The sequence below is a fragment of the Ranitomeya imitator genome, chromosome 6 (genome assembly GCF_032444005.1).
Source record: "Ranitomeya imitator isolate aRanImi1 chromosome 6, aRanImi1.pri, whole genome shotgun sequence".
Classification (NCBI taxonomy): domain Eukaryota; kingdom Metazoa; phylum Chordata; class Amphibia; order Anura; family Dendrobatidae; genus Ranitomeya; species Ranitomeya imitator.
Genome location: NC_091287.1, coordinates 470,464,219 through 470,488,151, shown reverse-complemented (window position 1 = coordinate 470,488,151; position 23,933 = coordinate 470,464,219). Strand labels below are relative to the sequence as shown.

General features: G+C 45.4%; 1 protein-coding gene across 1 annotated transcript in view; it reads left to right on the top strand.

The window, feature by feature from the left end:
• The window catches only part of LOC138642914 (uncharacterized), an 81,903-nt gene that overhangs the window by 25,534 nt on the left and 32,436 nt on the right, over nt 1–23,933 (top strand). Inside the window, exons 3-5 of the mRNA XM_069731522.1 lie at nt 16,445–16,629; nt 19,532–19,686; nt 22,655–22,817. Of these exons, the coding sequence (XP_069587623.1) occupies nt 16,445–16,629; nt 19,532–19,686; nt 22,655–22,817 (503 nt within the window). The remainder of the gene's footprint in view (nt 1–16,444; nt 16,630–19,531; nt 19,687–22,654; nt 22,818–23,933) is intronic.

Below are 23,933 nucleotides of genomic sequence, written 5' to 3'. Positions count from 1 at the left end.
TACCCCTAACCCTATTCTAATCTTAGTGGAAAAAAAAAAAATTCTTAATTTTTTTTTATTGTCCCTACCTATGGGGGTGACAAAGGGGGGGGTGTCATTTACTATTTTTTTTATTTTGATCACTAAGATAGATTATATCTCAGTGATCAAAATGCACTTTGGAACGAATCTGCCGGCAGGCAGATTCGGCGGGTGCACTGCGCATGCGCCCGCCATTTTGCAAGATGGCGGCGCCCAGGGAGAAGACGGCCGGACGGACACCGGGACGCCGGGTAAGTATAAGGGGGGGGAGATTAGGGCACGGGGGGGGCATCGGAGCACTGGGGGGGGGGCATCGGAGCACGCGGCGGTGGGATTGGAGCACGGGGGGGCGGGATCGGAGCACGGGGGGGCAGCCACACTCCGCCCACGCACTTCCGCCCGCTTCCCCGCACTTCCTGCTGCAGCGGTTCTGCACCACAAACCGCAGTAAAACCCGCAGATATTTTTTTCATCTGCGGGTTTTACTGCGGGTTTGACCTCACAATGGAGGTCAATGGGTGCAGAACCGCTGCGGCTCCGAAAAAAGAAGTGACATGGTACTTCTTTTTTCCCGCAGCTATTCAGCGCGGCTTTTTTTTTTATTTTCCGCATTGTGGGCACAGCAGTTCCTGTTTTCCATAGGGTACAATGTAATGTACCCTGCATGGAAAACAGCTGCGGACCCGCAGCGGGAAAATCGCGGCAATTCCGCATGAAAAAAAGGATCGTGTGAACATGGCCTTAGAGGTGGGGTCGTTACGGACGCAGTGATACTAAATATGTGTACTTTATTGTATTGTTTTTTTTATTATTTAGATAAAGAAATGTACTTATGGGAACAATATATATATTTTTTTCTTTATTTAGGATTTTTTTTTTTTTTTTACCCATGTGGATATTTTTTTTTTTACTTTACAACATTGCCCCGGGGGGGGGGGGGGGTGTGCATCATGTTATAGGGTCAGATCGCTGATCTGACACTTTGCACAGCACTGTGTCAGATCAGCGATCTGATGTGCACTGCTCCTGGCTTACCAGCGCTTGCTCTGAGCAGGCGCTGGTATGCCACCTCCCTGCAGGACCCGGATGCAGCCCCGTGGCCATTTTGGATCTGGGGCCTGCAGGGAGCAGAAGGTAGGAGACCCTCGGAGCAACGCGATCACATCGCGTTGCTCCGAGGGTCTCAGGGAAGCACGCAGGGAGCCCCCTCCCTGCGTGATGCTTCCCTATGCCGCCGGAACACTGCGATCATGTTTGATCGCAGTGTGCCGGGGGTTAATGTGCTGGGGGCGGTCCGTGACCGCTCCTGGCACATAGTGCCGGATGTCAGCTGCGATAGTCAGCTGACACCCGGCCGCGCTCCCCCCGTGAGCGGGGCTGATCGCACTGGATGTACTGTCCCGTCACTGGGAATTAAGTCCCAGGTCACCTCGATTGGATAGTACGTCCAATGGGATTAAGGAGTTAAAGTATATTCGAAAATAGCCTAGATTATGTTATCAAATAGATAGGGATTTAGATAAAAATTTTCTTTCAGCTTCGGACCACCCCTTTAAGTACCGTATCTTACAATAACCGTCATTTAATAGATGACAGGTGGATGACGAGGCAGCAGAGGTACAATTAGAAATCGTTAAAAAGAAAAACATCCTCGCCCCTAAGTATGCGTATCCCCCATATAACCCTGTAATTACTGCGGAGTGTGGGCTGCCATTACAGCGTGTGGTTGTGAGGTGTCTGGCTGTGACACGTCAGGGACATATGCTCAGGCTCCCACTGTAATGTGACACCGCAGCGCCGAGTTATTGAGCCCAGTAATAACAGTGACGTATGTGAGCAGCAGCTTCAACGAACTTCTTAAAAAGCTCTTGGGAAAATCCACACTGACGTGTAACCTGCAGTAACCGATTCCACACACGCACTTCACAGTTTTCTCTTGCCAGAAAAGGCAGGTGCGGATTTGATGCGTTTTTTTTTTAATGCGTTTTTGATGCGTTTTTGAAAGCTAAATAAAGATCTATTAAAAAAAGAATTGTGATGTAATTTCTTGTCCAACCTCTTCATTTACATACTCCTTTGAAGAATAATGTTTACACACACAGAAAGATAGATAGATAGATAGATAGATAGATAGATAGATAGATAGATAACAGATAGATAGATCTATAGATAGATAGATCATACCAAGCCCGATGTTTAGTAATAAACATAATAAAATGGTACATAAAGAGTTAAATAAAGACACACACACACAAAATCTGCGTTAGGCCAGGATCACACTAGCGAGAAACTCACACGAGTCTTGCACCTCAATACCCGACACTGCCGCCGGCACTGGGACCGGAGCATTCAGCTACATAGGAATACATGCAGCCGCACACTCCGGTCCCGAGTTCCGGCGGCAGTGCCGGGTATTGGGGTGCGAGACTCGTGCGAGTTTCTCACAAGTGTGACCCCGGCCTTAAAGGGAACCTGTCACCTGAATTTGGCGGGATCGGTTTTCGGTTATTGGATTGAAGTTCATTCTGTGTCCTCCATAGTACACGCCTGCGCAATCCAATATTGCGGCCAGCATGCAGCCAGCGGATAAGGAAAGGGTGAATCAAACACCCGAAAACTCCGCCCATATGACCGAAAACCGATCCCGCCAAATTCAGGTGACAGGTTCCCTTAAAATGCAATTTCTGTTTAATTTATAAAAAAAATGGAAAACATAAATGTTGTGGGCTCCCGCGCAAATTTCAAGTCCAGAGTGGGAAAGCCAGAAACAGGGGGAGGGGGCCGATGTTTATAGCCTGGGAAGGGGTTAATACCCATGGAGCTTCCCAGGCTATGAATATCAGCCCGCAGCTGTATATTTAGCCTTTACTGGCTATTTAAAATAGGGGGACCCCCCCAAAACATGGGGTCCCCCTCTAATTTATAGCCAGAAAAGCTATGCAGACAGCTGCAAGCTGATATTCATAGCCTAGAGAGGGACCATGAATATTGCCCCCAGGCTACAAATACCAGCTCCCAGCCGCTCCAGAAATGGCGCATCTGTAGGATGTGCCAATTCTGGCACTTAGCCTCTTTCTTCCCACTGCCCTGTAGTGGCAATGCTGCGTGATAATTTTCCCACACAGCTGTGCCGCAAGTGACAGTATGAACTAAACTGTACTCACAGTGGCGGAGGGATACAGTGCAGAAGGATACCTTCCATCACCGGAGCCACTGGAGATCGGTCGCATCTGCCGATGTGACAGCTCTCCACAGGAGATCATCGTGGGACACTCATTATTACATGGATTACTGCGTATCAGGGAGTATATTGTTGGTTTCTTACTTTTATATTTCTTACAGGTGATCGATGGCTTCGGGGATTAGCTGTGTGGAGAGTATGTACTGTGTGTTGTATGTACTGTATGTCTATATATATATATATGTATGTGTTTTTTTTTTGTTGTTTTTTTTTTTTACACTTGAACACAGTAGCCGGATGATGGCACTATACTGTCTGTCCGTCCCATCATCCGGCTAGCTGTCACTGTATCAGGCATAGCCGGATGGGACTAGTAGTCCCATTGGACGATGCCTGCCTACACACAAACACACAGACCCCTGTACAGCCCCGCAGACACACACAGATACACACAAACACCCGCACACAGACATGCACATCTTCTCCGCACACACAGTCTCCGCCCACACACTCTTCCCCCTCCCGATCTGCAGCGTTTCTCGTGGGCACATCCGTAGAAAATCTGCGGATCTTTTTTTACATCTGTGGGTTTTGCTGCGGATGGAGGAGAGGAAAGAGAGCGGGAGGAGCAGAGAGCAGGAGGAGAGGAGCAGAGAGCAGGAGGAGAGGAGCAGAGAGCGGGAGGAGAGGAGCAGAGAGCGGGAGGAGAGGAGCAGAGAGCGGGAGGAGAGGAGCAGAGAGCGGGAGGAGAGGAGCAGAAAGCGGGAGGAGCAGAGAGCCGAGGAGGAGGGGAACAGAGAGCAGGAGGGGAGCCGAGAAACAGAGAGGGGGAGGAGCAGGGAGGAGGAGTAGGGCTGAGGGTGAAAGGAGCAGAGGAGGAGCGGAGCAGAGAGCTGAGGAGCCTGAGAAGGAGGAGCGGGGCAGAGGGGGAGAGGAGGAGGAGAAGAGGGCAGAGGAACAGAAAGCCTCTGCACCCAGCGCCTATTGAGCAGTGAACCCATACATTAAGAAAAAAAACATTGAAGAAATAAAAGAGATAATGATTTTTAAATCTTAAACAATACAGACAGCTTTTTGGTTGTTTTTTACTTGAATGCATGTATTTTGGGCTAAAAAATATTTTTGCAATTTGGGTTTCATTGCAAATATTGCACCATTTGACTTTTGCAGGCTGTTTGCTTCTCTGTACATTTTTGGTTACAAAATGAGTTAACTGAGATTGTATCAGTGAGCTTTATCTGTCTTTGTGAGCTCCTCTCAGCTGATTTATGAGCATATAAATGTACAGCTCTCCTTTGGTGTGTGTGGACATAAATAATCTGAGAGGATTTCTGTAAAAGCTAGATAAGAGTTATAAGCTCTGTCAGAACCAGCTCCCTGACAGAATCTTAGTGAAACTCATGCTGCAGCCAATAATTTACAGAGAAAGGCCGGCGTCACACACAGCGTAAAACAATACGGTCCGTATATTACGGCCGTAATACGCTGAAAAGTCCCGAAAAAAGTGGTCCGTAGCTCCTCCGTAGGCAGGGTGTGTCAGCGTTTTTTGCGCATGGCATCCTCCGTATGTAATCCGTATGGCATCCGTACTGCGTGGTTTTCTCGCAGGCTAGCAAAACCAACATACCGCTATAGAAGTGATCCATGTGTCCCAAAAAGAAAAGAAAATATATATATACTGTCTATATATATATATATATATATATATATATATATGTCAGTAGACACATATATTAGAGAGAAAAGCCGGTAATTCAGTGCGGTGTACAGTAAAATCACACTGACAGCTTACAGTAGAATAGGTAGAATAAATGTGTACACATAGAATAGGTATATATATATATATATGTCAGTGAGACACATATATGTATATATATTAATATTTATTCCAGCGCTAGACAGCTTGAAAGCCGGTAATTCAATTACCGGCTTTTTCCTTCTCCTTCCTAAAACCCGACATGATTTGAGACATGGTTTACATACAGTAAACCATGTCTTCTCTCCATTTTTTTTGCAGATTCCACACTACTAATGTCAGTAGTGTGTATCTGCAAAATTTGGCCGTTCTAGCTCTTAAAATAAAGGGTTAAATGGCGGAAAAAATTGGCGTGGGCTCCCGCGCAATTTTCTCCGCCAGAGTAGTAAAGCCAGTGACTGAGGGCAGATATTAATAGCCTGGAGAGGGTCCACGGTTATTGGCCCCCCCCTGGCTAAAAATATCTGCCCCCAGCCACCCCAGAAAAGGCACATCTGGAAGATGCGCCTATTCTGGCACTTGGCCACTCTCTTCCCATTCCCGTGTAGCGGTGGGATATGGGGTAATGAAGGGTTAATGCCACCTTGCTATTGTAAGGTGACATTAAGCCTAATTAATAATGGAGAGGCGTCAATTATGACACCTATCCATTATTAATCCAATACTAGTAAAGGGTTAAATAAAACACAAACACATTTTTTAAAATTATTTTAATGAAATAAAAACAATGGTTGTTGCAGTATTTTATTCAACGCCCAATCCAGTCACTGAAGACCCTCGTTCTGTGAAAGAAAAAACATAATAAACCAACAATATACTTACCCTCCGCAGATCTGTAACGTCCAACGATGTAAATCCTTCTGAAGGGGTTAAAACATTTTGCAGCAAGGAGCTGTGCTAATGCAGGCTGCTCCTCGCTGCAAAACCCCAGGAAATGAGGCTAAAAATAGATCAATGATCTATATTTAGCTTTATTTGCGGTGAGGCGCCCTCTGCTGGATGTTCATAGATCGTGGGAAATTACCTAGAAAGCCAGGGAGCTTTCTAGGTAATTTCCCACGATCTATGAACATCCAGCAGAGGGCGCCTCACCGCAAATGAAGCTAAATATAGCTCATTGATCTACATTTAGACTCATTCCCCGGGGTTTTGCAGCAAGGAGCAGCCTGCATTAGCAAAGCTCCTTGCTGCAAAATGTTTTAACCCCTTCAGAAGGATTTACATCGTTGGACGTTACAGATCTGCGGAGGGTAAGTATATTGTTGGTTTATTATGTTTTTTTACTCACAGAACGAGGGTCTTCAGTGACTGGATTGGGCGTTGAATAAAATACTGCAACAACCATTGTTTTTATTTCATTAAAATAATTTTAAAAAATGTGTTTGTGTTTTATTTAACCCTTTACTAGTATTGGATTAATAATGGATAGGTGTCATAATTGACGCCTCTCCATTATTAATTAGGCTTAATGTCACCTTACAATAGCAAGGTGGCATTAACCCTTCATTACCCCATATCCCACCGCTACACGGGAATGGGAAGAGAGTGGCCAAGTGCCAGAATAGGCGCATCTTCCAGATGTGCCTTTTCTGGGGTGGCTGGGGGCAGATATTTTTAGCCAGGGGGGGGCCAATAACCGTGGACCCTCTCCAGGCTATTAATATCTGCCCTCAGTCACTGGCTTTACTACTCTGGCGGAGAAAATTGCGCGGGAGCCCACGCCAATTTTTTCCGCCATTTAACCCTTTATTTTAAGAGCTAGAACGGCCAAATTTTGCAGATACACACTACTGACATTAGTAGTGTGGAATCTGCAAAAAAAATGGAGAGAAGACATGGTTTACTGTATGTAAACCATGTCTCAAATCATGTCGGGTTTTAGGAAGGAGAAGGAAAAAGCCGGTAATTGAATTACCGGCTTTCAAGCTGTCTAGCGCTGGAATAAATATTAATATATATACATATATGTGTCTCACTGACATATATATATATACCTATTCTATGTGTACACATTTATTCTACCTATTCTACTGTAAGCTGTCAGTGTGATTTTACTGTACACCGCACTGAATTACCGGCTTTTCTCTCTAACAGCGCTGCGTATTTCTCGCAAGTCACACTGCTTGTCCGTGTGTAATCCGTATTTTTCACGCTTCCATAGACTTTCATTGGCGTATTTCTTGCGCAGTACGGTGACAAACGCAGCATGCTGCGATTTTGTACGGCCGTAGAAAGCCGTATAATACTGATCAGTAAAATACGGCAAATAGGAGCAGGGGCATAGAGAATAATTGTGCCGTATTTTTTGCGAGTTTTACGGACGTAGATTCTGCGCTCTTACGTCCGTAAAACTCGCATGTGTGACGGCGGCCAAACAGACAGCCTTTAGGGCGGGGTCACACGGCCGTTGATTCTGTCATGCGAGAGAATTGGGCTGATCATACTAATGACACTCGGCTTGAACAGTGTCAGAGTTTGATCCGAGTGTCATCTTGGTGTGATCAAATTTTCTTGCATGATAGAATCGTGAACACAGGCACAGAGAAGATGGAGAACTTAATTTCTACAACTTCTCCATTTTCTGTGTCCGTCCGCTGATTTCGGACTGCACTCAGATGACATCTGAGTGCAGTCTGATGTTTTACCCGCTGCCGTAGACATTGGATGCACTCGCAGCATGCTGGAATTATTTTCTCATGCCAAATTGGCATGAGAAAAAAAATTGTGGATCTGCACTGCCCCATAGTATAACATTGGATAGCGCTCGGCTGTGTTATACGCCAGTGTGAGGAGCCCTTAATGGGAATCAAATCTGTTAGCGGAATTGTGGTACCTAATCTGAGAGCACCATAATGTAGGGGCAGAGAGCCTGATTTCAGCGATGTGTGTTACTGGGTTGTGTTACTTTTTTCAATAAAATCAATGTTTTACCAGCAGGAGATTACCACTACAGGACAAGCTTCCTTGTGCCTCCTAGTCCAACTGCTCTATTTAACCCCGCCTCCACCACTGACTATCCGCTCTCTTTCAGTATACATTGTACACACAATGCTTCCAGTCAGTGGTGTGAGCGGATTGTACAGAGCTCAGCATTCAGACCACTGCTAGATCTACAGCAAAGAAATCAGGGATTGTATCAAAATGACATCAAGCATACCAGCAAGTGATATATTGCTGGAATCAGGGTCTCATCCCCTACATAATGCTGCTGTTGGATTACATAACAAAAATCTGGTGTCGGATTCCCTTCAGAAGCCAAAAAAAGATGCAGAACATTTAATGAAACCCAATAGCAAATATTATTTTTAGCAAAAATAACAAATATTTGTTAAAAAAAAAAAAAACGAGGTGCCCTTATGGTGTTATAGTAATTAAGAAGAAACTTAGTTCATAGATCAGGAATTAGTGGTTAGATTGACAAAAAAAAGTGATAAATGACAGAAATCTCCAAACCCATTTTACAAGGAGGGGCATATTGGACAGTGGGGACATTATCATACGCGGTCATTGAAAGCTTCTCATTCATAGTCTAGTCAGACAGTAGGCTCTTTATGAAAGTAAACATTTATTTCTAATGCAACACGAATAATAATCTATTAACCCTAATGTGCCTCATGAAAACTACTATTTCACGTTGTGTAGATCCAACTGCCCGGGAGGCTTTAAGGCTTTATCTTCCCCCCGAAAAGGTATGCAAAGTATGTCTCCTCCAAGAGGAAGAGTAGAGGACCTGAAGTGTGCGCCTGAACCTTTAAAGAGACAACAGTTTCTGAATATTATTCGGTAAACCTGTGTCTTTTAAAACATTTTTTCATTAATTTTATGCTTATTATATTTTCAAAGTTTTAGTTAAAAAAAAATCGTATACCGTAAATGACAGCAGAAATATGTGATAGGTCTGGTCCAGGCTTAGGCTGCCGTCACACTGGCAGTATTTGGTCAGTATTTTACCTCAGTATTTGTAAGCCAAAACCAGGAGTGGGTGATAAATACAGAAGTGGTGCATATGTTTCTATTATACTTTTCCTCTATTTGTTCCACTCCTGGTTTTGACTTACAAATACTGAGGTAAAATACTGACCAAATACTGCTAGTGTGACGGCAGCCTTACATTGTGCATCACAGAGTAATAACTTGGGAGACACTAAAGGCCGATTCCTCAAAGCGTTTATTCTGGAATAAAGCACCTTCAAATGTTGCAAGATTTTGTGACTTTTGATGTTTTTTCATCAATCTTGGCAAGCTTCGCGAAAATGGGCAGAGCTGGGGTAGGATGAGGCATGTTGAAGGTCGCCAGGCAAGTTCCTAATTTATTTCTTCCAATTTACTCACTTATATAGCACCATTAGTTCCACAGTATTGCTCTCCCCATTGGGGCTCAAAATCTAAATTTCCTGCCAGTATGTTTTTGGAGTGGGAGGAAACACGGGGAGAACATATAAGCTCCTTGCTGATGTTGTCCTTGGTGAGATTTGAATCCAGGAGCCCAGTGCTGAAAAACAATAGTGCTAACCACTGAGCCACCATGCTCTGGAGAAAGCTCATACACCCAGAGCTGCTGCTCTTTCACTTCCTCCGGATGTATGTGATATGCTGGGTGAGGAGAGTGAAGCCAGGGCTGATTGGCCACAGTGATGACATAACAATGTGACACAATCCCTGCAGTGCCAGTGCTGAAACAGAACCAGCCCTGGAGGTGAGTATAAGTGTAATTATTTTACTATTTTACAAAGGGAGAAACATAGGGGTTGTCCGAGTAGTGGACAAGCCCTTTAAAACTGGAGTGAAAAATGTCAGTCTTAATGAATCAAGCCCTTTATCTTTGGTTGGTGACGTATGAGGAGATCCAAGAGAAGGCCACAGTTGTGATGTCTAGGGATGTCCTTAGACAGCTCGTTGGTCTTCACCATAGTGGAGTTTGGAGTGTGACTGTTTGAGGGGGTGGACAGGTGTCTTTTATACTGATAAGTTCAAACAGGTGGCATTACTACAGGTAATGAGTGGAGGACAGAGGAGTCTCTTAAAGAAGAAGTTACAGGTCAGTGAGAGCCAGATATCTTGCATGTTTTTAGGTGACCAAATACTTATTTTCCACCATAATTTGAAAAAAATAAATCTTGCCGAATCAGACAAGGTGATTTTCTGGATTTGTTTTCTCATTTTGACTCTCATAGTTGTGGTCTACCTATGATGTCAATTACAAGCCTCTCTCATCTTTTTAAGTGGGAGAATGTGCACAATTGGTGGATGACTAAATACTTTTTTCCCCATTGTATGTGTGTCTGAACAAAAGAGAGCATTTGACTGTGTCGAGGTCAGGTCTAGAAGGGGAACAGAGAAATGTCTTTGACGCTTCCTAGATCATTGGTGACTTTGGGTGTTGTGAATTCTGTGTCAGAGCTCCCTCCTGTGGTCACAAGTGGTACTTCGGCTGATTCTCTCTGTGAGCTTCTGTTGGTGGAGGGAAGTGGTACTGCGGCTTCTGAGTTTCCTCCCTCAGGTGATCTGGTGAGGTCGTTAGGTGCTTCTCTACTTAACTCCACCTAATGCTTTGATCCTGGCTTCCTGTCAATGTTCCAGTGTTGGACTTGCTTTTCCCTGGATCATTCCTGTGGCCTGCTGCTCTGCATAGCTAAGTTCTTCTTTGCTATTTGTTTGCTATTTTTTTCTGTCCAGCTTGTCTAATTTGTTGCTGGAAGCTCTGGGACGCAAAGGGTGTACCTCCGTGCCGATAGTTCGGTACGGAGGGTCTTTTTGCCCCCTTTGCGTGGTTTTCGTTAGGATTTTGTGTAGACCGCAAAGTTGCCTTTTCTATCCTCGATCTGTTAAGAAAGTCGGGCCTCACTTTGCTGAATCTATTTCATCTCTACGTTTGTCTTTTCATCTTAACTCACAGTCATTATATGTGGGGGGCTGCCTTTTCCTTTGGGGTATTTCTCTGAGGCAAGGTAGGCTTATTTTCTATCTTCAGGCTAGTTAGTTTCTCAGGCTGTGCCGAGTTGCATAGGCAGAGTTAGGCGCAATCCACGGCTGCCTCTAGTGTTGTTTGGAGAGGATTAGGGATTGCGGTCTGCAGAGTTCCCACGTCTCAGAGCTCGTTCTATGATTTTGGGTTATTGTCAGATCACTGTATGTGCTCTGACCACTATGTCCATTGTAGTACTGAATTGCCTTTCATAACAGTACAGGAAGCCAAAAGTACTAATGATTCTCAATAGAGGGAAAAAAGAAGTTCTGAGACCATTTTTTTTTCTTTGCACTGTGTTTTGCCTTTTTTTTCCCCTAGACATTTGGGTGGTTCAGTACACAGGTGTAGCGAAAATAATTGTAATTGTAAATTATTTCTGGCCTTGAAACCTCTCTCCTCTGGTGATCCAGTTCAACAGGTTTTGATTGTTATTTCTTTTTTGCGCGGCGACCCTCAGGACTGGGCATTTTCTCTTGCGCCAGGAGATCCTGCATTGAGTAATTTCGATGAGTTTTTCCTAGCGCTCGGATTGCTGTACGATGAACCTAATTCAGTGGATCAGGCAGAGAAAAATTTGCTGGCTCTTTGTCAAGGTCAGGATGAGATAGAGGTATATTGTCAGAAATTTAGAAAGTGGTCCGTGCTCACTCAATGGAATGAATCTGCGCTGGCAGCTATGTTCAGAAAGGGTCTCTCTGAAGCCCTTAAAGATGTCATGGTGGGATTTCCTATGCCTGCTGGTTTGAATGAGTCTATGTCTTTGGCCATTCAGATCGGTCGACGCTTGCGTGAGCGTAAATCTGTGCACCATTTGGCGGTATTACCTGAGCTTAAACCTGAGCCTATGCAGTGCGATAGGACTTTGACCAGAGTTAAACGGCAAGAACACAGACGTCTGAATGGGCTGTGTTTCTACTGTGGTGATTCCACTCATGCTATCTCTGATTGTCCTAAGCGCACTAAGCGGTTTGCTAGGTCTGCCACCATTGGTACGGTACAGTCAAAATTTCTTCTGTCCGTTACCTTGATCTGCTCTTTGTCATCGTATTCTGTCATGGCATTTGTGGATTCAGGTGCTGCCCTGAATTTGATGGACTTGGAGTATGCTAAGCGTTGTGGGTTTCTCTTAGAGCCCTTGCAGTGTCCTATTCCATTGAGAGGAATTGATGCCACGCCTTTGGCCAAGAATAAGCCTCAATACTGGACCCAGCTGACCATGTGCATGGCTCCTGCACATCAGGAGGTTATTCGCTTTCTGGTGTTGCATAATCTGCATGATGTGGTCGTGTTGGGGTTGCCATGGCTACAAGCCCATAATCCAGTATTAGATTGGAAATCCATGTCGGTGTCCAGCTGGGGTTGTCAGGGGGTACATGGTGATGTTCCATTTCTGTCAATTTCGTCATCCACCCCTTCTGAGGTTCCAGAGTTCTTGTCTGATTACCGGGATGTATTTGATGAGCCCAAGTCCGATGCCCTACCTCCGCATAGGGATTGTGATTGTGCTATCAATTTGATTCCTGGTAGTAAATTCCCAAAAGGTCGACTGTTTAATTTATCCGTGCCTGAGCACGCCGCTATGCGCAGTTATGTGAAGGAATCCCTAGAGAAGGGGCATATTCGCCCGTCATCGTCACCATTAGGAGCAGGGTTCTTTTTTGTAGCCAAGATGGATGGTTCGCTGAGACCTTGTATAGATTGCCGCCTTCTAAATAAGATCACGGTTAAATTTCAGTACCCCCTGCCATTGTTATCTGATTTGTTTGCTCGGATTAAGGGGGCTAGTTGGTTCACCAAGATAGATCTTCGTGGTGCGTATAATCTGGTGCGAATCAGGCGAGGAGATGAATGGAAAACTGCATTTAATACGCCCAAGGTCATTTTGAGTATCTAGTGATGCCATTCGGACTTGCCAATGCTCCATCAGTGTTTCAGTCCTTTATGCATGACATCTTCCGAGAGTACCTGGATAAATTCCTGATTGTGTACTTGGATGACATTTTGATCTTCTCGGATGATTGGGAGTCTCATGTGAAGCAGATCAGAACAGTTTTTCAGGTCCTGCGTGCTAATTCTTTGTTTGTGAAGGGATCAAAGTGTCTCTTTGGTGTGCAGAAGGTTTCATTTTTGGGGTTCATCTTTTCCCCTTCTACTATCGAGATGGATCCTGTTAAGGTCCAAGCCATCCATGATTGGACTCAGCCGACATCTCTGAAAAGTCTGCAAAAGTTCCTGGGCTTTGCTAATTTTTATCGTCGCTTCATCTGCAATTTTTCTAGTATTGCCAAACCATTGACCGATTTGACCAAGAAGGGTGCTGATTTGGTTAATTGGTCTTCTGCTGCTGTGGAAGCTTTTCAAGACTTGAAGCGTCGTTTTTCTTCTGCCCCTGTGTTGTGTCAACCAGATGTTTCTCTTCCGTTCCAGGTCGAGGTTGATGCTTCTGAGATTGGAGCAGGGGCTGTTTTGTCGCAGAGAGGTTCTGATTGCTCAGTGATGAAACCATGCGCTTTTTTTTCCAGGAAGTTTTCGCCTGCTGAGCGAAATTATGATGTGGGCAACCGAGAGTTGCTGGCCATGAAGTGGGCATTCGAGGAGTGGCGTCATTGGCTTGAAGGAGCTAAGCATCGCGTGGTGGTATTGACTGATCATAAGAACTTGACTTATCTTGAGTCTGCTAAGCGGTTGAATCCTAGACAGGCTCGTTGGTCGCTGTTTTTTGCCCGTTTTGACTTTGTGATTTCGTACCTTCTGGGCTCTAAAAATGTGAAGGCGGATGCTCTGTCTAGGAGTTTTGTGCCCGACTCTCCGGGTTTGTCTGAGCCGGCGGGTATCCTCAAGGAAAGAGTAATTGTGTCTGCCATCTCCCCTGATTTGCGGCGGGTGCTGCAAAAATTTCAGGCTAATAAACCTGATCGTTGTCCAGCGGAGAGACTGTTTGTCCCTGATAGGTGGGCCAATAAAGTTATCTCTGAGGTTCATTGTTCGGTGTTGGCTGGTCATCCTGGAATCTTTGGTACCAGAGAGTTGGTGGCTAGATCCTTTTGGTGGCCGCCTCTGTCGCGGGATGTGCGTGTTTTTGTGCAGTCCTGTGGGATTTGTGCTCGGGCTAAGCCCTGCTGTTCTCGTGCCAGTGGGTTGCTTTTGCCCTTGCCGGTCCCGAAGAGGCCTTGGACACATATCTCTATGGATTTTATTTCTGATCTTCCCATTTCTCAAAAGATGTCAGTCATTTGGGTGGTCTGTGATCGCTTTTCTAAGATGGTCCATCTGGTACCCTTGTCTAAATTGCCTTCCTCCTCTGATTTGGTGCCATTGTTCTTCCAGCATGTGGTTCGTTTACATGGCATTCCAGAGAATATCGTTTCTGACAGAGGTTCCCAGTTTGTTTCAAGGTTTTGGCGAGCCTTTTGTGGTAGGATGGGCATTGACTTGTCTTTTTCCTCGGCTTTCCATCCTCAGACTAATGGCCAGACCGAACGAACCAATCAGACCTTGGAAACACATCTGAGATGCTTTGTTTCTGCCGATCAGGATGACTGGGTGTCCTTTTTGCCTTTGGCTGAGTTCGCCCTTAATAATCGGGCCAGCTCGGCTACCTTGGTTTCGCCATTTTTCTGCAATTCTGGGTTCCATCCTCGTTTCTCTTCAGGACAGGTTGAGTCTTCGGACTGTCCTGGTGTGGATACTGTGGTGGACAGGTTGCAGCAGATTTGGACTCATGTAGTGGACAATTTGACCTTGTCCCAGGAGAAGGCTCAACGTTTCGCTAATCGCAGACGCCGTGTGGGTCCCCGACTTCGTGTTGGGGATCTGGTTTGGTTATCTTCTCGTCATATTCCTATGAAGGTTTCCTCTCCTAAGTTTAAACCTCGTTTCATTGGTCCGTATAGGATTTCTGAGGTTCTTAATCCTGTGTCTTTTCGTCTGACCCTTCCAGATTCTTTTTCCATACATAACGTATTCCATAGGTCATTGTTGCGGAGATACGTGGCACCTATGGTTCCATCTGTTGATCCTCCTGCCCCGGTTTTGGTGGAGGGGGAATTGGAGTATATTGTGGAGAAGATTTTGGATTCTCGTGTTTCTAGACGGAAACTCCAGTATCTGGTTAAATGGAAGGGTTATGCTCAGGAAGATAATTCCTGGGTTTTTGCCTCTGATGTCCATGCTCCCGATCTTGTTCGTGCCTTTCATGTGGCTCATCCTGGTCGGCCTGGGGGCTCTGGTGAGGGTTCGGTGACCCCTCCTCAAGGGGGGTTACTGTTGTGAATTCTGTGGCAGAGCTCCCTCCTGTGGTCACAAGTGGTACTTTGGCTGATTCTCTCTGTGAGCTTCTGTTGGTGGAGGGAAGTGGTACTGCGGCTTCTGAGTTTCCTCCCTCAGGTGATCTGGTGAGGTCGTTAGGTGCTTCTCTACTTAACTCCACCTAATGCTTTGATCCTGGCTTCCTGTCAATGTTCCAGTGTTGGACTTGCTTTTCCCTGGATCATTCCTGTGGCCTGCTGCTCTGCATAGCTAAGTTCTTCTTTGCTATTTGTTTGCTATTTTTTCTGTCCAGCTGGTCTAATTTGTTGCTGGAAGCTCTGGGACGCAAAGGGTGTACCTCCGTGCCGTTAGTTCGGTACGGAGGGTCTTTTTGCCCCCTTTGCGTGGTTTTCGTTAGGGTTTTGTGTAGACCGCAAAGTTGCCTTTTCTTTCCTCGATCTGTTAAGAAAGTCGGGCCTCACTTTGCTGAATCTATTTCATCTCTACGTTTGTCTTTTCATCTTAACTCACAGTCATTATATGTGGGGGGCTGCCTTTTCCTTTGGGGTATTTCTCTGAGGCAAGGTAGGCTTATTTTCTATCTTCAGGCTAGTTAGTTTCTCAGGCTGTGCCGAGTTGCATAGGCAGAGTTAGGCGCAATCCACGGCTGCCTCTAGTGTTGTTTGGAGAGGATTAGGGATTGCGGTCTGCAGAGTTCCCACGTCTCAGAGCTCGTTCTATGATTTTGGGTTATTGTCAGATCACTGTATGTGCTCTGACCGCTATGTCCATTGTAGTACTGAATTGCCTTTCTTAACATTTGGGTACTGTGATTTCAGTAGAGTGGTTTGGTAAGAGATCATCCTGAGTTGGATGAAAGGTGAGCAGGCAGCTCAGGGTGGACATGTTGAAGAAGGGGCTTTGAAACAAGTAGAAGTAATGAGATGAGGTGCAGGAAAGAAATATATCTTGGTACCGTGTTAGCCAGTGGATAGAAATGATGAGATGAGGTGATAACTGGTCACGCAAGACCGGTCAAGGGATGGTCTCCTAAAGATTGGGATGGATAGTTTCTTGTTTTAAAGGTTTCCTCTGGGTTCAGTAATACCTTCAGACTTTTTTTTTGTGGAAACATACAAGTTGTGAATGTATAAAAGGTAAAAGTGTATGTTCTTAGACTAATGGGCTACAACACATGGGCAGATGGCTCAATATTCAAGGTCTACAAGTGTCAGGTAAATAAATCTCCACTTTGTTTTTTCTCTTTGAGATGGCAATATGAGGGAGAAGAGTGTCCTGGTGGAGGATGTGACACAGCTAAAGAAGCTGGCAGATGTTTCTGTACAAGATCTCACACATAAAGAGGAGGAACAGAAGAGCATTCTTCATCAACTGCACAGCACCATTCACAATGTGAAGGAGAAGGACCGAGACCTCCGCCTCCTGCAAACACAAGTAATAATGTCTGCCTCCTTACAATGGCACAATGACCTATTCTGGGTCAGGGCAGGACAATTCTTAGCACTTACGCAGAGCTAGATCCCGGGAGGGAGGACACAAAAATCATACTCAGATTTTTATCAATATTTAAGAGCCATGTGCACTGACCTCTAGATGATGATGATGATTGTTATGTTATTACTATGGACTGTAGGTGCTTCAGTAGTTCAGATACGTCATCATCAATTTGAGATTCTCTAGTTCTCTAACCTCTAGAGATGGTGGACCCTCACCCATCCCTGAAAATGTTCTTTAATTTTGCAGATAAGTAGTGCCGGAGGCTTCTACCAGCTGCTCATCTCTGCTTCTACAGAATTATAGGAGGCCTAGCAGATGAAAAGGAAAATTAGGCCTTTGTTGTTGACATTTTTGCAGCTATCACATTCATCAAAAATCCCATTCTGGTACACGGACACTGAGGCTTCGATTCACCACTCCCATTTCTTTTTAATCTATTGACAGAACTTGCTGTTTTAGGCACCAAATTAATTAAAGTAACAAATGTGATTCTTGAATTTGGCGCAAAGTAATTAAAAAATTTGCCTTTTTCCTGTCTTTTTTTTTTTTTGCAAAGAGTCTCACATTGGTGCCAAAAGTCACTAAAGATTGAGCAAAGCTCCTGACCTTCTCAAAAATACACCAGGGGGGAAAACAGAGTGAAGTTTCACCAAATTTTGTGACTTTTTAACTAGAAAAAAGGTGGAAATAGAATAATGTATGGGTGCAAATTAAAAAAGGCACAAAATACTCAAAACCTGAGAAAAGACAGGCGCAAATACAATGATGAATCAGGGCCTGAATTTGCCAATACATTTCAATTTTGAGATGTGATTATTGGGGTGAAATGTGCCAAAATTAAATGATTGATGCACTTCAAGCCAAAAAAATGAAATCTCTCTGCAATAGGCCATTTACTATGTAGTGGTTCGTTGTTGGCCTTGCTTCTCCCACTAAACCGCGTTCACTTTCAAAAAGTGGGAAGAGGGGTAAAAGGGTGCAAGCATTGTGAGCACTATACCAAATTTTTAACACCCCAAAACTGGAACAAATCTGATAAAATTATTCTCTACTACAGTTAAATGATACGGTTCCTTCTTCAGACATCACTACACTGCTGTACGTGGTTCTGGCAGCATATGTCTGCTGTACGTGGTTCGGGCAGCATGTGTCTGCTGTACATGGTTCGGGCAGCATGTGTCTGCTGTGCGTGGTTCGGGCAGCATGTGTCTGCTGTACGTGGTTCCGGCAGCATGTGTCTGCTGTACGTGGTTCTGGCAGCATGTGTCTGCTGTACGTGGTTCGGGCAGCATGTGTCTGCTGTACGTGGTTCGGGCAGCATGTGTCTGCTGTACGTGGTTCGGGCAGCATGTTTCTGCTGTACGTGGTTCGGGCAGCATGTGTCTGCTGTACGTGGTTCGGGCAGCATGTGTCTGCTGTACGTGGTTCGGCAGCATGTGTCTGCTGTACGTGGTTCGGGCAGCATGTGTCTGCTGTACGTGGTTCGGGCAGCATGTGTCTGCTGTACGTGGTTCGGGCAGCATGTGTCTGCTGTACGTGGTTCGGGCAGCATGTGTCTGCTGTACGTGGTTCGGGCAGCATGTGTCTGCTGTACGTGGTTCGGGCAGCATGTGTCTGCTGTACGTGGTTCGGGCAGCATGTGTCTGCTGTACGTGGTTCGGGCAGCATGTGTCTGCTGTACGTGGTTCGGGCAGCATGTGTCTGCTGTACGTGGTTCGGCAGCATGTGTCTGCTGTACGTGGTCCGGACAGCATGTTTCTGCTGTACGTGGTTCGGGCAGCATGTGTCTGCTGTACGTGGTTCGGGCAGCATGTGTCTGCTGTACGTGGTTCGGCAGCATGTGTCTGCTGTACGTGGTTCGGGCAGCATGTGTCTGCTGTACGTGGTTCGGGCAGCATGTGTCTGCTGTACGTGGTTCGGCAGCATGTGTCTGTTGTACGTGGTTCGGGCAGCATGTGTCTGCTGTACGTGGTTCGGGCAGCATGTGTCTGCTGTACGTGGTTCGGGCAGCATGTGTCTGCTGTACGTGGTTCGGGCAGCATGTGTCTGCTGTACGTGGTTCGGCAGCATGTGTCTGCTGTATGTGGTTCGGCAGCATGTGTCTGCTGTACGTGGTTCAGGCAGCATGTGTCTGCTGTACGTGGTTCGGCAGCATGTGTCTGCTGTATGTGGTTCGGCAGCATGTGTCTGCTGTACGTGGTTTGGGCAGCATGTGTCTGCTGTACGTGGTTCGGGCAGCATGTGTCTGCTGTACGTGGTTCGGGCAGCATGTGTCTGCTGTACGTGGTTCGGGCAGCATGTGTCTGCTGTACGTGGTTCGGGCAGCATGTGTCTGCTGTACGTGGTTCGGCAGCATGTGTCTGCTGTACGTGGTTCGGCAGCATGTGTCTGCTGTACGTGGTTCAGGCAGCATGTGTCTGCTGTACGTGGTTCGGGCAGCATGTGTCTGCTGTACGTGGTTCGGGCAGCATGTGTCTGCTGTACGTGGTTCGGGCAGCATGTGTCTGCTGTACGTGGTTCGGTAGCACGTGTCTGCTGTACGTGGTTTGGGCAGCATGTTTTCTGCTGTACGTGCTTCGGGCGGCGTGTTGCTCTTATCATAAAGCACCAAGGCCCCCCGCAGTCCCTGTGTCCACTATATACACTCCACTGCTCTTGGGTAACTATAAGTAGCCTCAGCCTATAGATAATCCAAAGACTATATTGAGGTTATTTTCATTGAATTTTGGGATTTAGGCTTTTATTCAAGTGCAACAAAAAGAAGCAACATCCTGGTGTGTGCTAGAGCCATTCCAGGTACTGTAGTGCGGCATTCAGCGTTTCCATTATTATTTGTCAGCTTCAGGAACAGGTAAAGCAGCAGGAATCTGTGGAAGCACAACTGTCTGAGAAGAGATCAGAATGCCTGTCGTTACGGTCTGCGGTGCATCACCTGGAGGAGCAGTATTTATCCACTGCCCAGTCTGTTCAGGAGCGGATTGTGTCTGAGCTTCGGTATGTATGCTGACGGCCCAAATCTCACAGCTATCAATACACCTGTTTCCAGAGGAGTCCAGTGTTGCAGAGCATGTCTGTATATCAAAGTGCATACGGTGCACATCATTGTAACAGCTGATGCCGGCAAAGTAGTGGCGGGCTCAGCTATTGCAATGAGTGAAAATTCTGTCTAATATCTGTACTTGGAAGCTCTGTTTTTCTGGGTTTCTATAATTCTGTATACGTGCAGCCACCACTAGGGGGAGCTACCTGCATACAGCTACTCTTCCGATGCCTATATAAATCTATGTACAGTCGTGGCCAAAAGTATTGACACCCCTGCAATTCTGTCAGATAATACTCAGTTTCTTCCTGAAAATCATTGCAAACACAAATTATTTGGTATTATTATCTTCATTTAATTTGTCTGAAATGAAAAAACACAAAAAGAATTGTCCTAAAGCCAAATTGGATATAATTCCACACCAAACATAAAAAAGGGGGTGGACAAAAGTATTGGCACTGTTCGAAAAATCATGTGATGCTTCTCTAATTTGTGTAATTAACAGCACCTGTAACTTACCTGTGGCACCTAACAGATGTTGGCAATAACTAAATCACACTTGCAGCCAGTTGACATGGATTAAAGTTGACTCAACCTCTGTCCTGTGTCCTTGTGTGTACCACATTGAGCATGGAGAAAAGAAAGAAGACCAAAGAACTGTCTGAGGACTTGAGAAACCAAATTGTGAGGAAGCATGAGCAATCTCAAGGCTACAAGTCATCTCCAAAGACCTGAATGTTCCTGTGTCTACCGTGCGCAGTGTCATCAAGAAGTTTAAAGCCCATGGCACTGTGGCTAACCTCCCTAGATGTGGACAGAAAAGAAAAATTGACAAGAGATTTTAACTCAAGATTGTGCGGATGTTGGATAAAGAACCTCGACTAACATCCAAACAAGTTCAAGCTGCCCTGCAGTCCGAGGGTACAAAAGTGTCAACCCGTACTATCCGTCGGCATCTGAATGAAAAGGGACTGTATGGTAGGAGACCCAGGAAGACCCCACTTCTTACCCCGAGACATAAAAAGGCCAGGCTGGAGTTTGCCAAAACTTACCTGAAAAAGCCTAAAACGTTTTGGAAGAATGTTCTCTGGTCAGATGAGACAAAAGTAGAGCTTTTTGGGCAAAGGCATCAACATAGAGTTTACAGGAGAGGCATTCAAAGAAAAGAACACGGTCCCTACAGTCAAACATGGCGGAGGTTCCCTGATGTTTTGGGGTTGTTTTGCTGCCTCTGGCACTGGACTGCTTGACCGTGTGCATGGCATTATGAAGTCTGAAGACTACCAACAAATTTTGCAGGATAATGTAGGGCCCAGTGTGAAAAAGCTGGGTCTCCCTCAGAGGTCATGGGTCTTCCAGCAGGACAATGACCCAAAACACACTTCAAAAAGCACTAGAAAATGGTTTGAGAGAAAGCACTGGAGACTTCTAAGGTCGCCAGCAATGAGTCCAGACCTGAATCCCATAGAACACCTGTGGAGAGATCTAAAAATGGCAGTTTGGAGAAGGCACCCTTCAAATATCAGGGACCTGGAGCAGTTTGCCAAAGAAGAATGGTCTAAAATTCCAGCAGAGCATTGTAAGAAACTCATTGATGGTTACCGGAAGCAGTTGGTCGCAGTTATTTTGGCTAAAGGTTGTGCAACCAAGTATTAGGCTGAGGGTGCCAATACTTTTGTCTCGCCCATTTTTGGAGTTTTGTGTGAAATGATCAATGTTTTGCTTTTTGCTTCATTCTCTTTTGTGTTTTTTCATTTAAGTTAAATTAAATGAAGATAATAATACCAAAGAATTTGTGATTGCAATCATTTTCAGGAAGAAACTGAGTATTATCTGACAGAATTGCAGGGGTGTCAATACTTTTGGCCATGACTGTATGTCTTGTCAGCTGCTCTCAGTGTAGGTAGATCACCATAAAGGTCTTTGTTGGCAGATTATTGTCGCGACTATAGTGCACATGACCGCTGCGGTCAATCACTGGGCTCACCAGCTTGTGCCCTCTACAGAGGCAGAGCTGATGGGCCTCATGATTGTCTGCAGCAGTCGCATGCGTGGTAGTCTTCACGTCACCACTGCAGCCTGTCAAAAGAGAGGGAGCAGCAGCAGAAAAGCATCAGTGGAGCAGGAGAAGGTGAGAACTGCTGAGATAATTATTCCCAACACGAGCAAACCAATAAAGAATTTAAAAATTATAAATGGAAAACCCCTTCAAGGATTAGTTGGGAAAGCAGAGCCTTGCGCCCTGCCCATATGGCTATTATTATAAAGAAGCCATTCTAACATAAATTATATAGTCTATACCCCTGTAGTGCAGTATGGAGGCATAAATAGCAGCAAGGTGAATGAGATCCCCCAGTTTAGTAATGGCCTATTTACATGGAGCCGTTTTCCCCAGGGCCGATAAACGACTGACAATGACTTTCCCATTATCACGGTAATACTTCTGTTTACACCTAACAGTGCGCTGTGGCCATTAGCAGATTCCTTGGGGCTGTCCCCATCACTCCCATAGACTGTGAAGGAAGTCCCATCACCTTTACTTACCTGCTCAACCACTCATACCCTTAACAGTTTTGACCAGTTCTGAAAAAGTTGTAAAATGCTGTACATTGTTTTACAAAATATTGTGTTTTTAGCACAAAATACTAGTGTACATGCTTTTCATTGGAGAGTGGCACTATGTCACTCTATAGGATCCCTCTTTAGGAAAGGGTGGTGGTGCTGCCACCAGGTACCGTGTCTTCGTTCTCTTAGTAGGCCGGGAGTTGCAGCGGTCGGTCACGACTCAGAAAACCCTTGTAATATCATACACTTACATTATAGATAAAGAACTAATAAAGTTTGGGGCAGGATTCTCTTCCTAGGCTCCCGTCGCCCCGTGCCAAGGATTGTTGTCATTGCCTAAAATTATACATTTTACAGCAAAGAGGCAGAAAAGTTACGGACTCAGTTGACAGAAAGGCGACTTACAGCAGATGAAGATAAATACCTGCGGGACAAAATGATGGAGGACAGCGCACGTCTTACCAAAGGAAATGGCCACTTGCAATCCAGAGTTCTGGAAGCTAAAAAACAACTTGAAGAGGTAAGAAAAAAGTTTTCAAAAACATTTGCTGGAATTCGGTACAGAGATGTTTTCATATTGGAAACGCGAGTGTTATAATGAGTAGTAATCTCTGCGCCGGGGCTTCCAGTTTAGTGCTGGCTCTGACCACTTATATTTCTTGTTACGCAGGAGTGCCACCAGTAGGTAAAACTGGTGAATTATATACGGCCAGTGTGACAAAGTAACTAGCAAAGTTAGCTTCAATGATTTGAAAACCAGAAGTTTCCTCCAGCACACCATGTGTTGAGAGGGGTTAATCTGCCATCTTAAGGGCTGGGTTTTTGTGGACATCCATAGAGCGGGTGGGAGATTGTCCACCTTATTTCCACCTTAGGGTGGTCTGGGGTTTAAATTTTCAGCCTCCAGGGACATTCAGTGTTCAGTGGGTCTGGAGCACGCAGCTCCAGAGTAGTGGTTTTGTGTTAAACTGTACTGAACCTGGCTGTTATATCCTGAGCGGGCAGATCCCCGCAGCTGCAGAGACTGTACACCATTTTGTTTTGTTTTCCTGTTTTGCCCAGAGGGCAGTGTTTATTTTTCTTTGTGTTGGTTTATGCCACATGTAGAATAAACTAGCGGAAGATTTAAAGAGACAGTGAACCTATGTCTACCTCCGTGTGCAGCCAAGTGAGCCGATCTACCACACCGGATTCACACATCCATGTTTCACTCTCTGAGTAGAGACCTCAATGCAGGAACTGGCCTTGGGTCTCCTGACCTGAACTCAATAGTTTCATATATGAATATATGAGACTGTTAGTTTTGGGTCAAGTGCCTCACTGCTGGTCTGTGCTTTGAAATCTGTACACAGAGCGCGGAAAACAGATCAGTGAATCCAGCCATAAACACACTATCCAAGGTGTATATCCAGTGAGCATGAAAGAATCTGGCATGTTCATCTTTAGCCCTGTGTCCCCCAGACACATCACTTAAGGCTTTCTGGCCAGGGCTGAATTGTGTGTGTGTGGGGTGGCTGGCTGGTTCTTCTAACTATATTTTCTCTGAAATGCTGGACCACCTGATAGAAAAATATACCTGGCTGCAATCACGAAGTCAGGCTCTGATTCATGCTTCTGGGGCTTGGGCGACATAAAT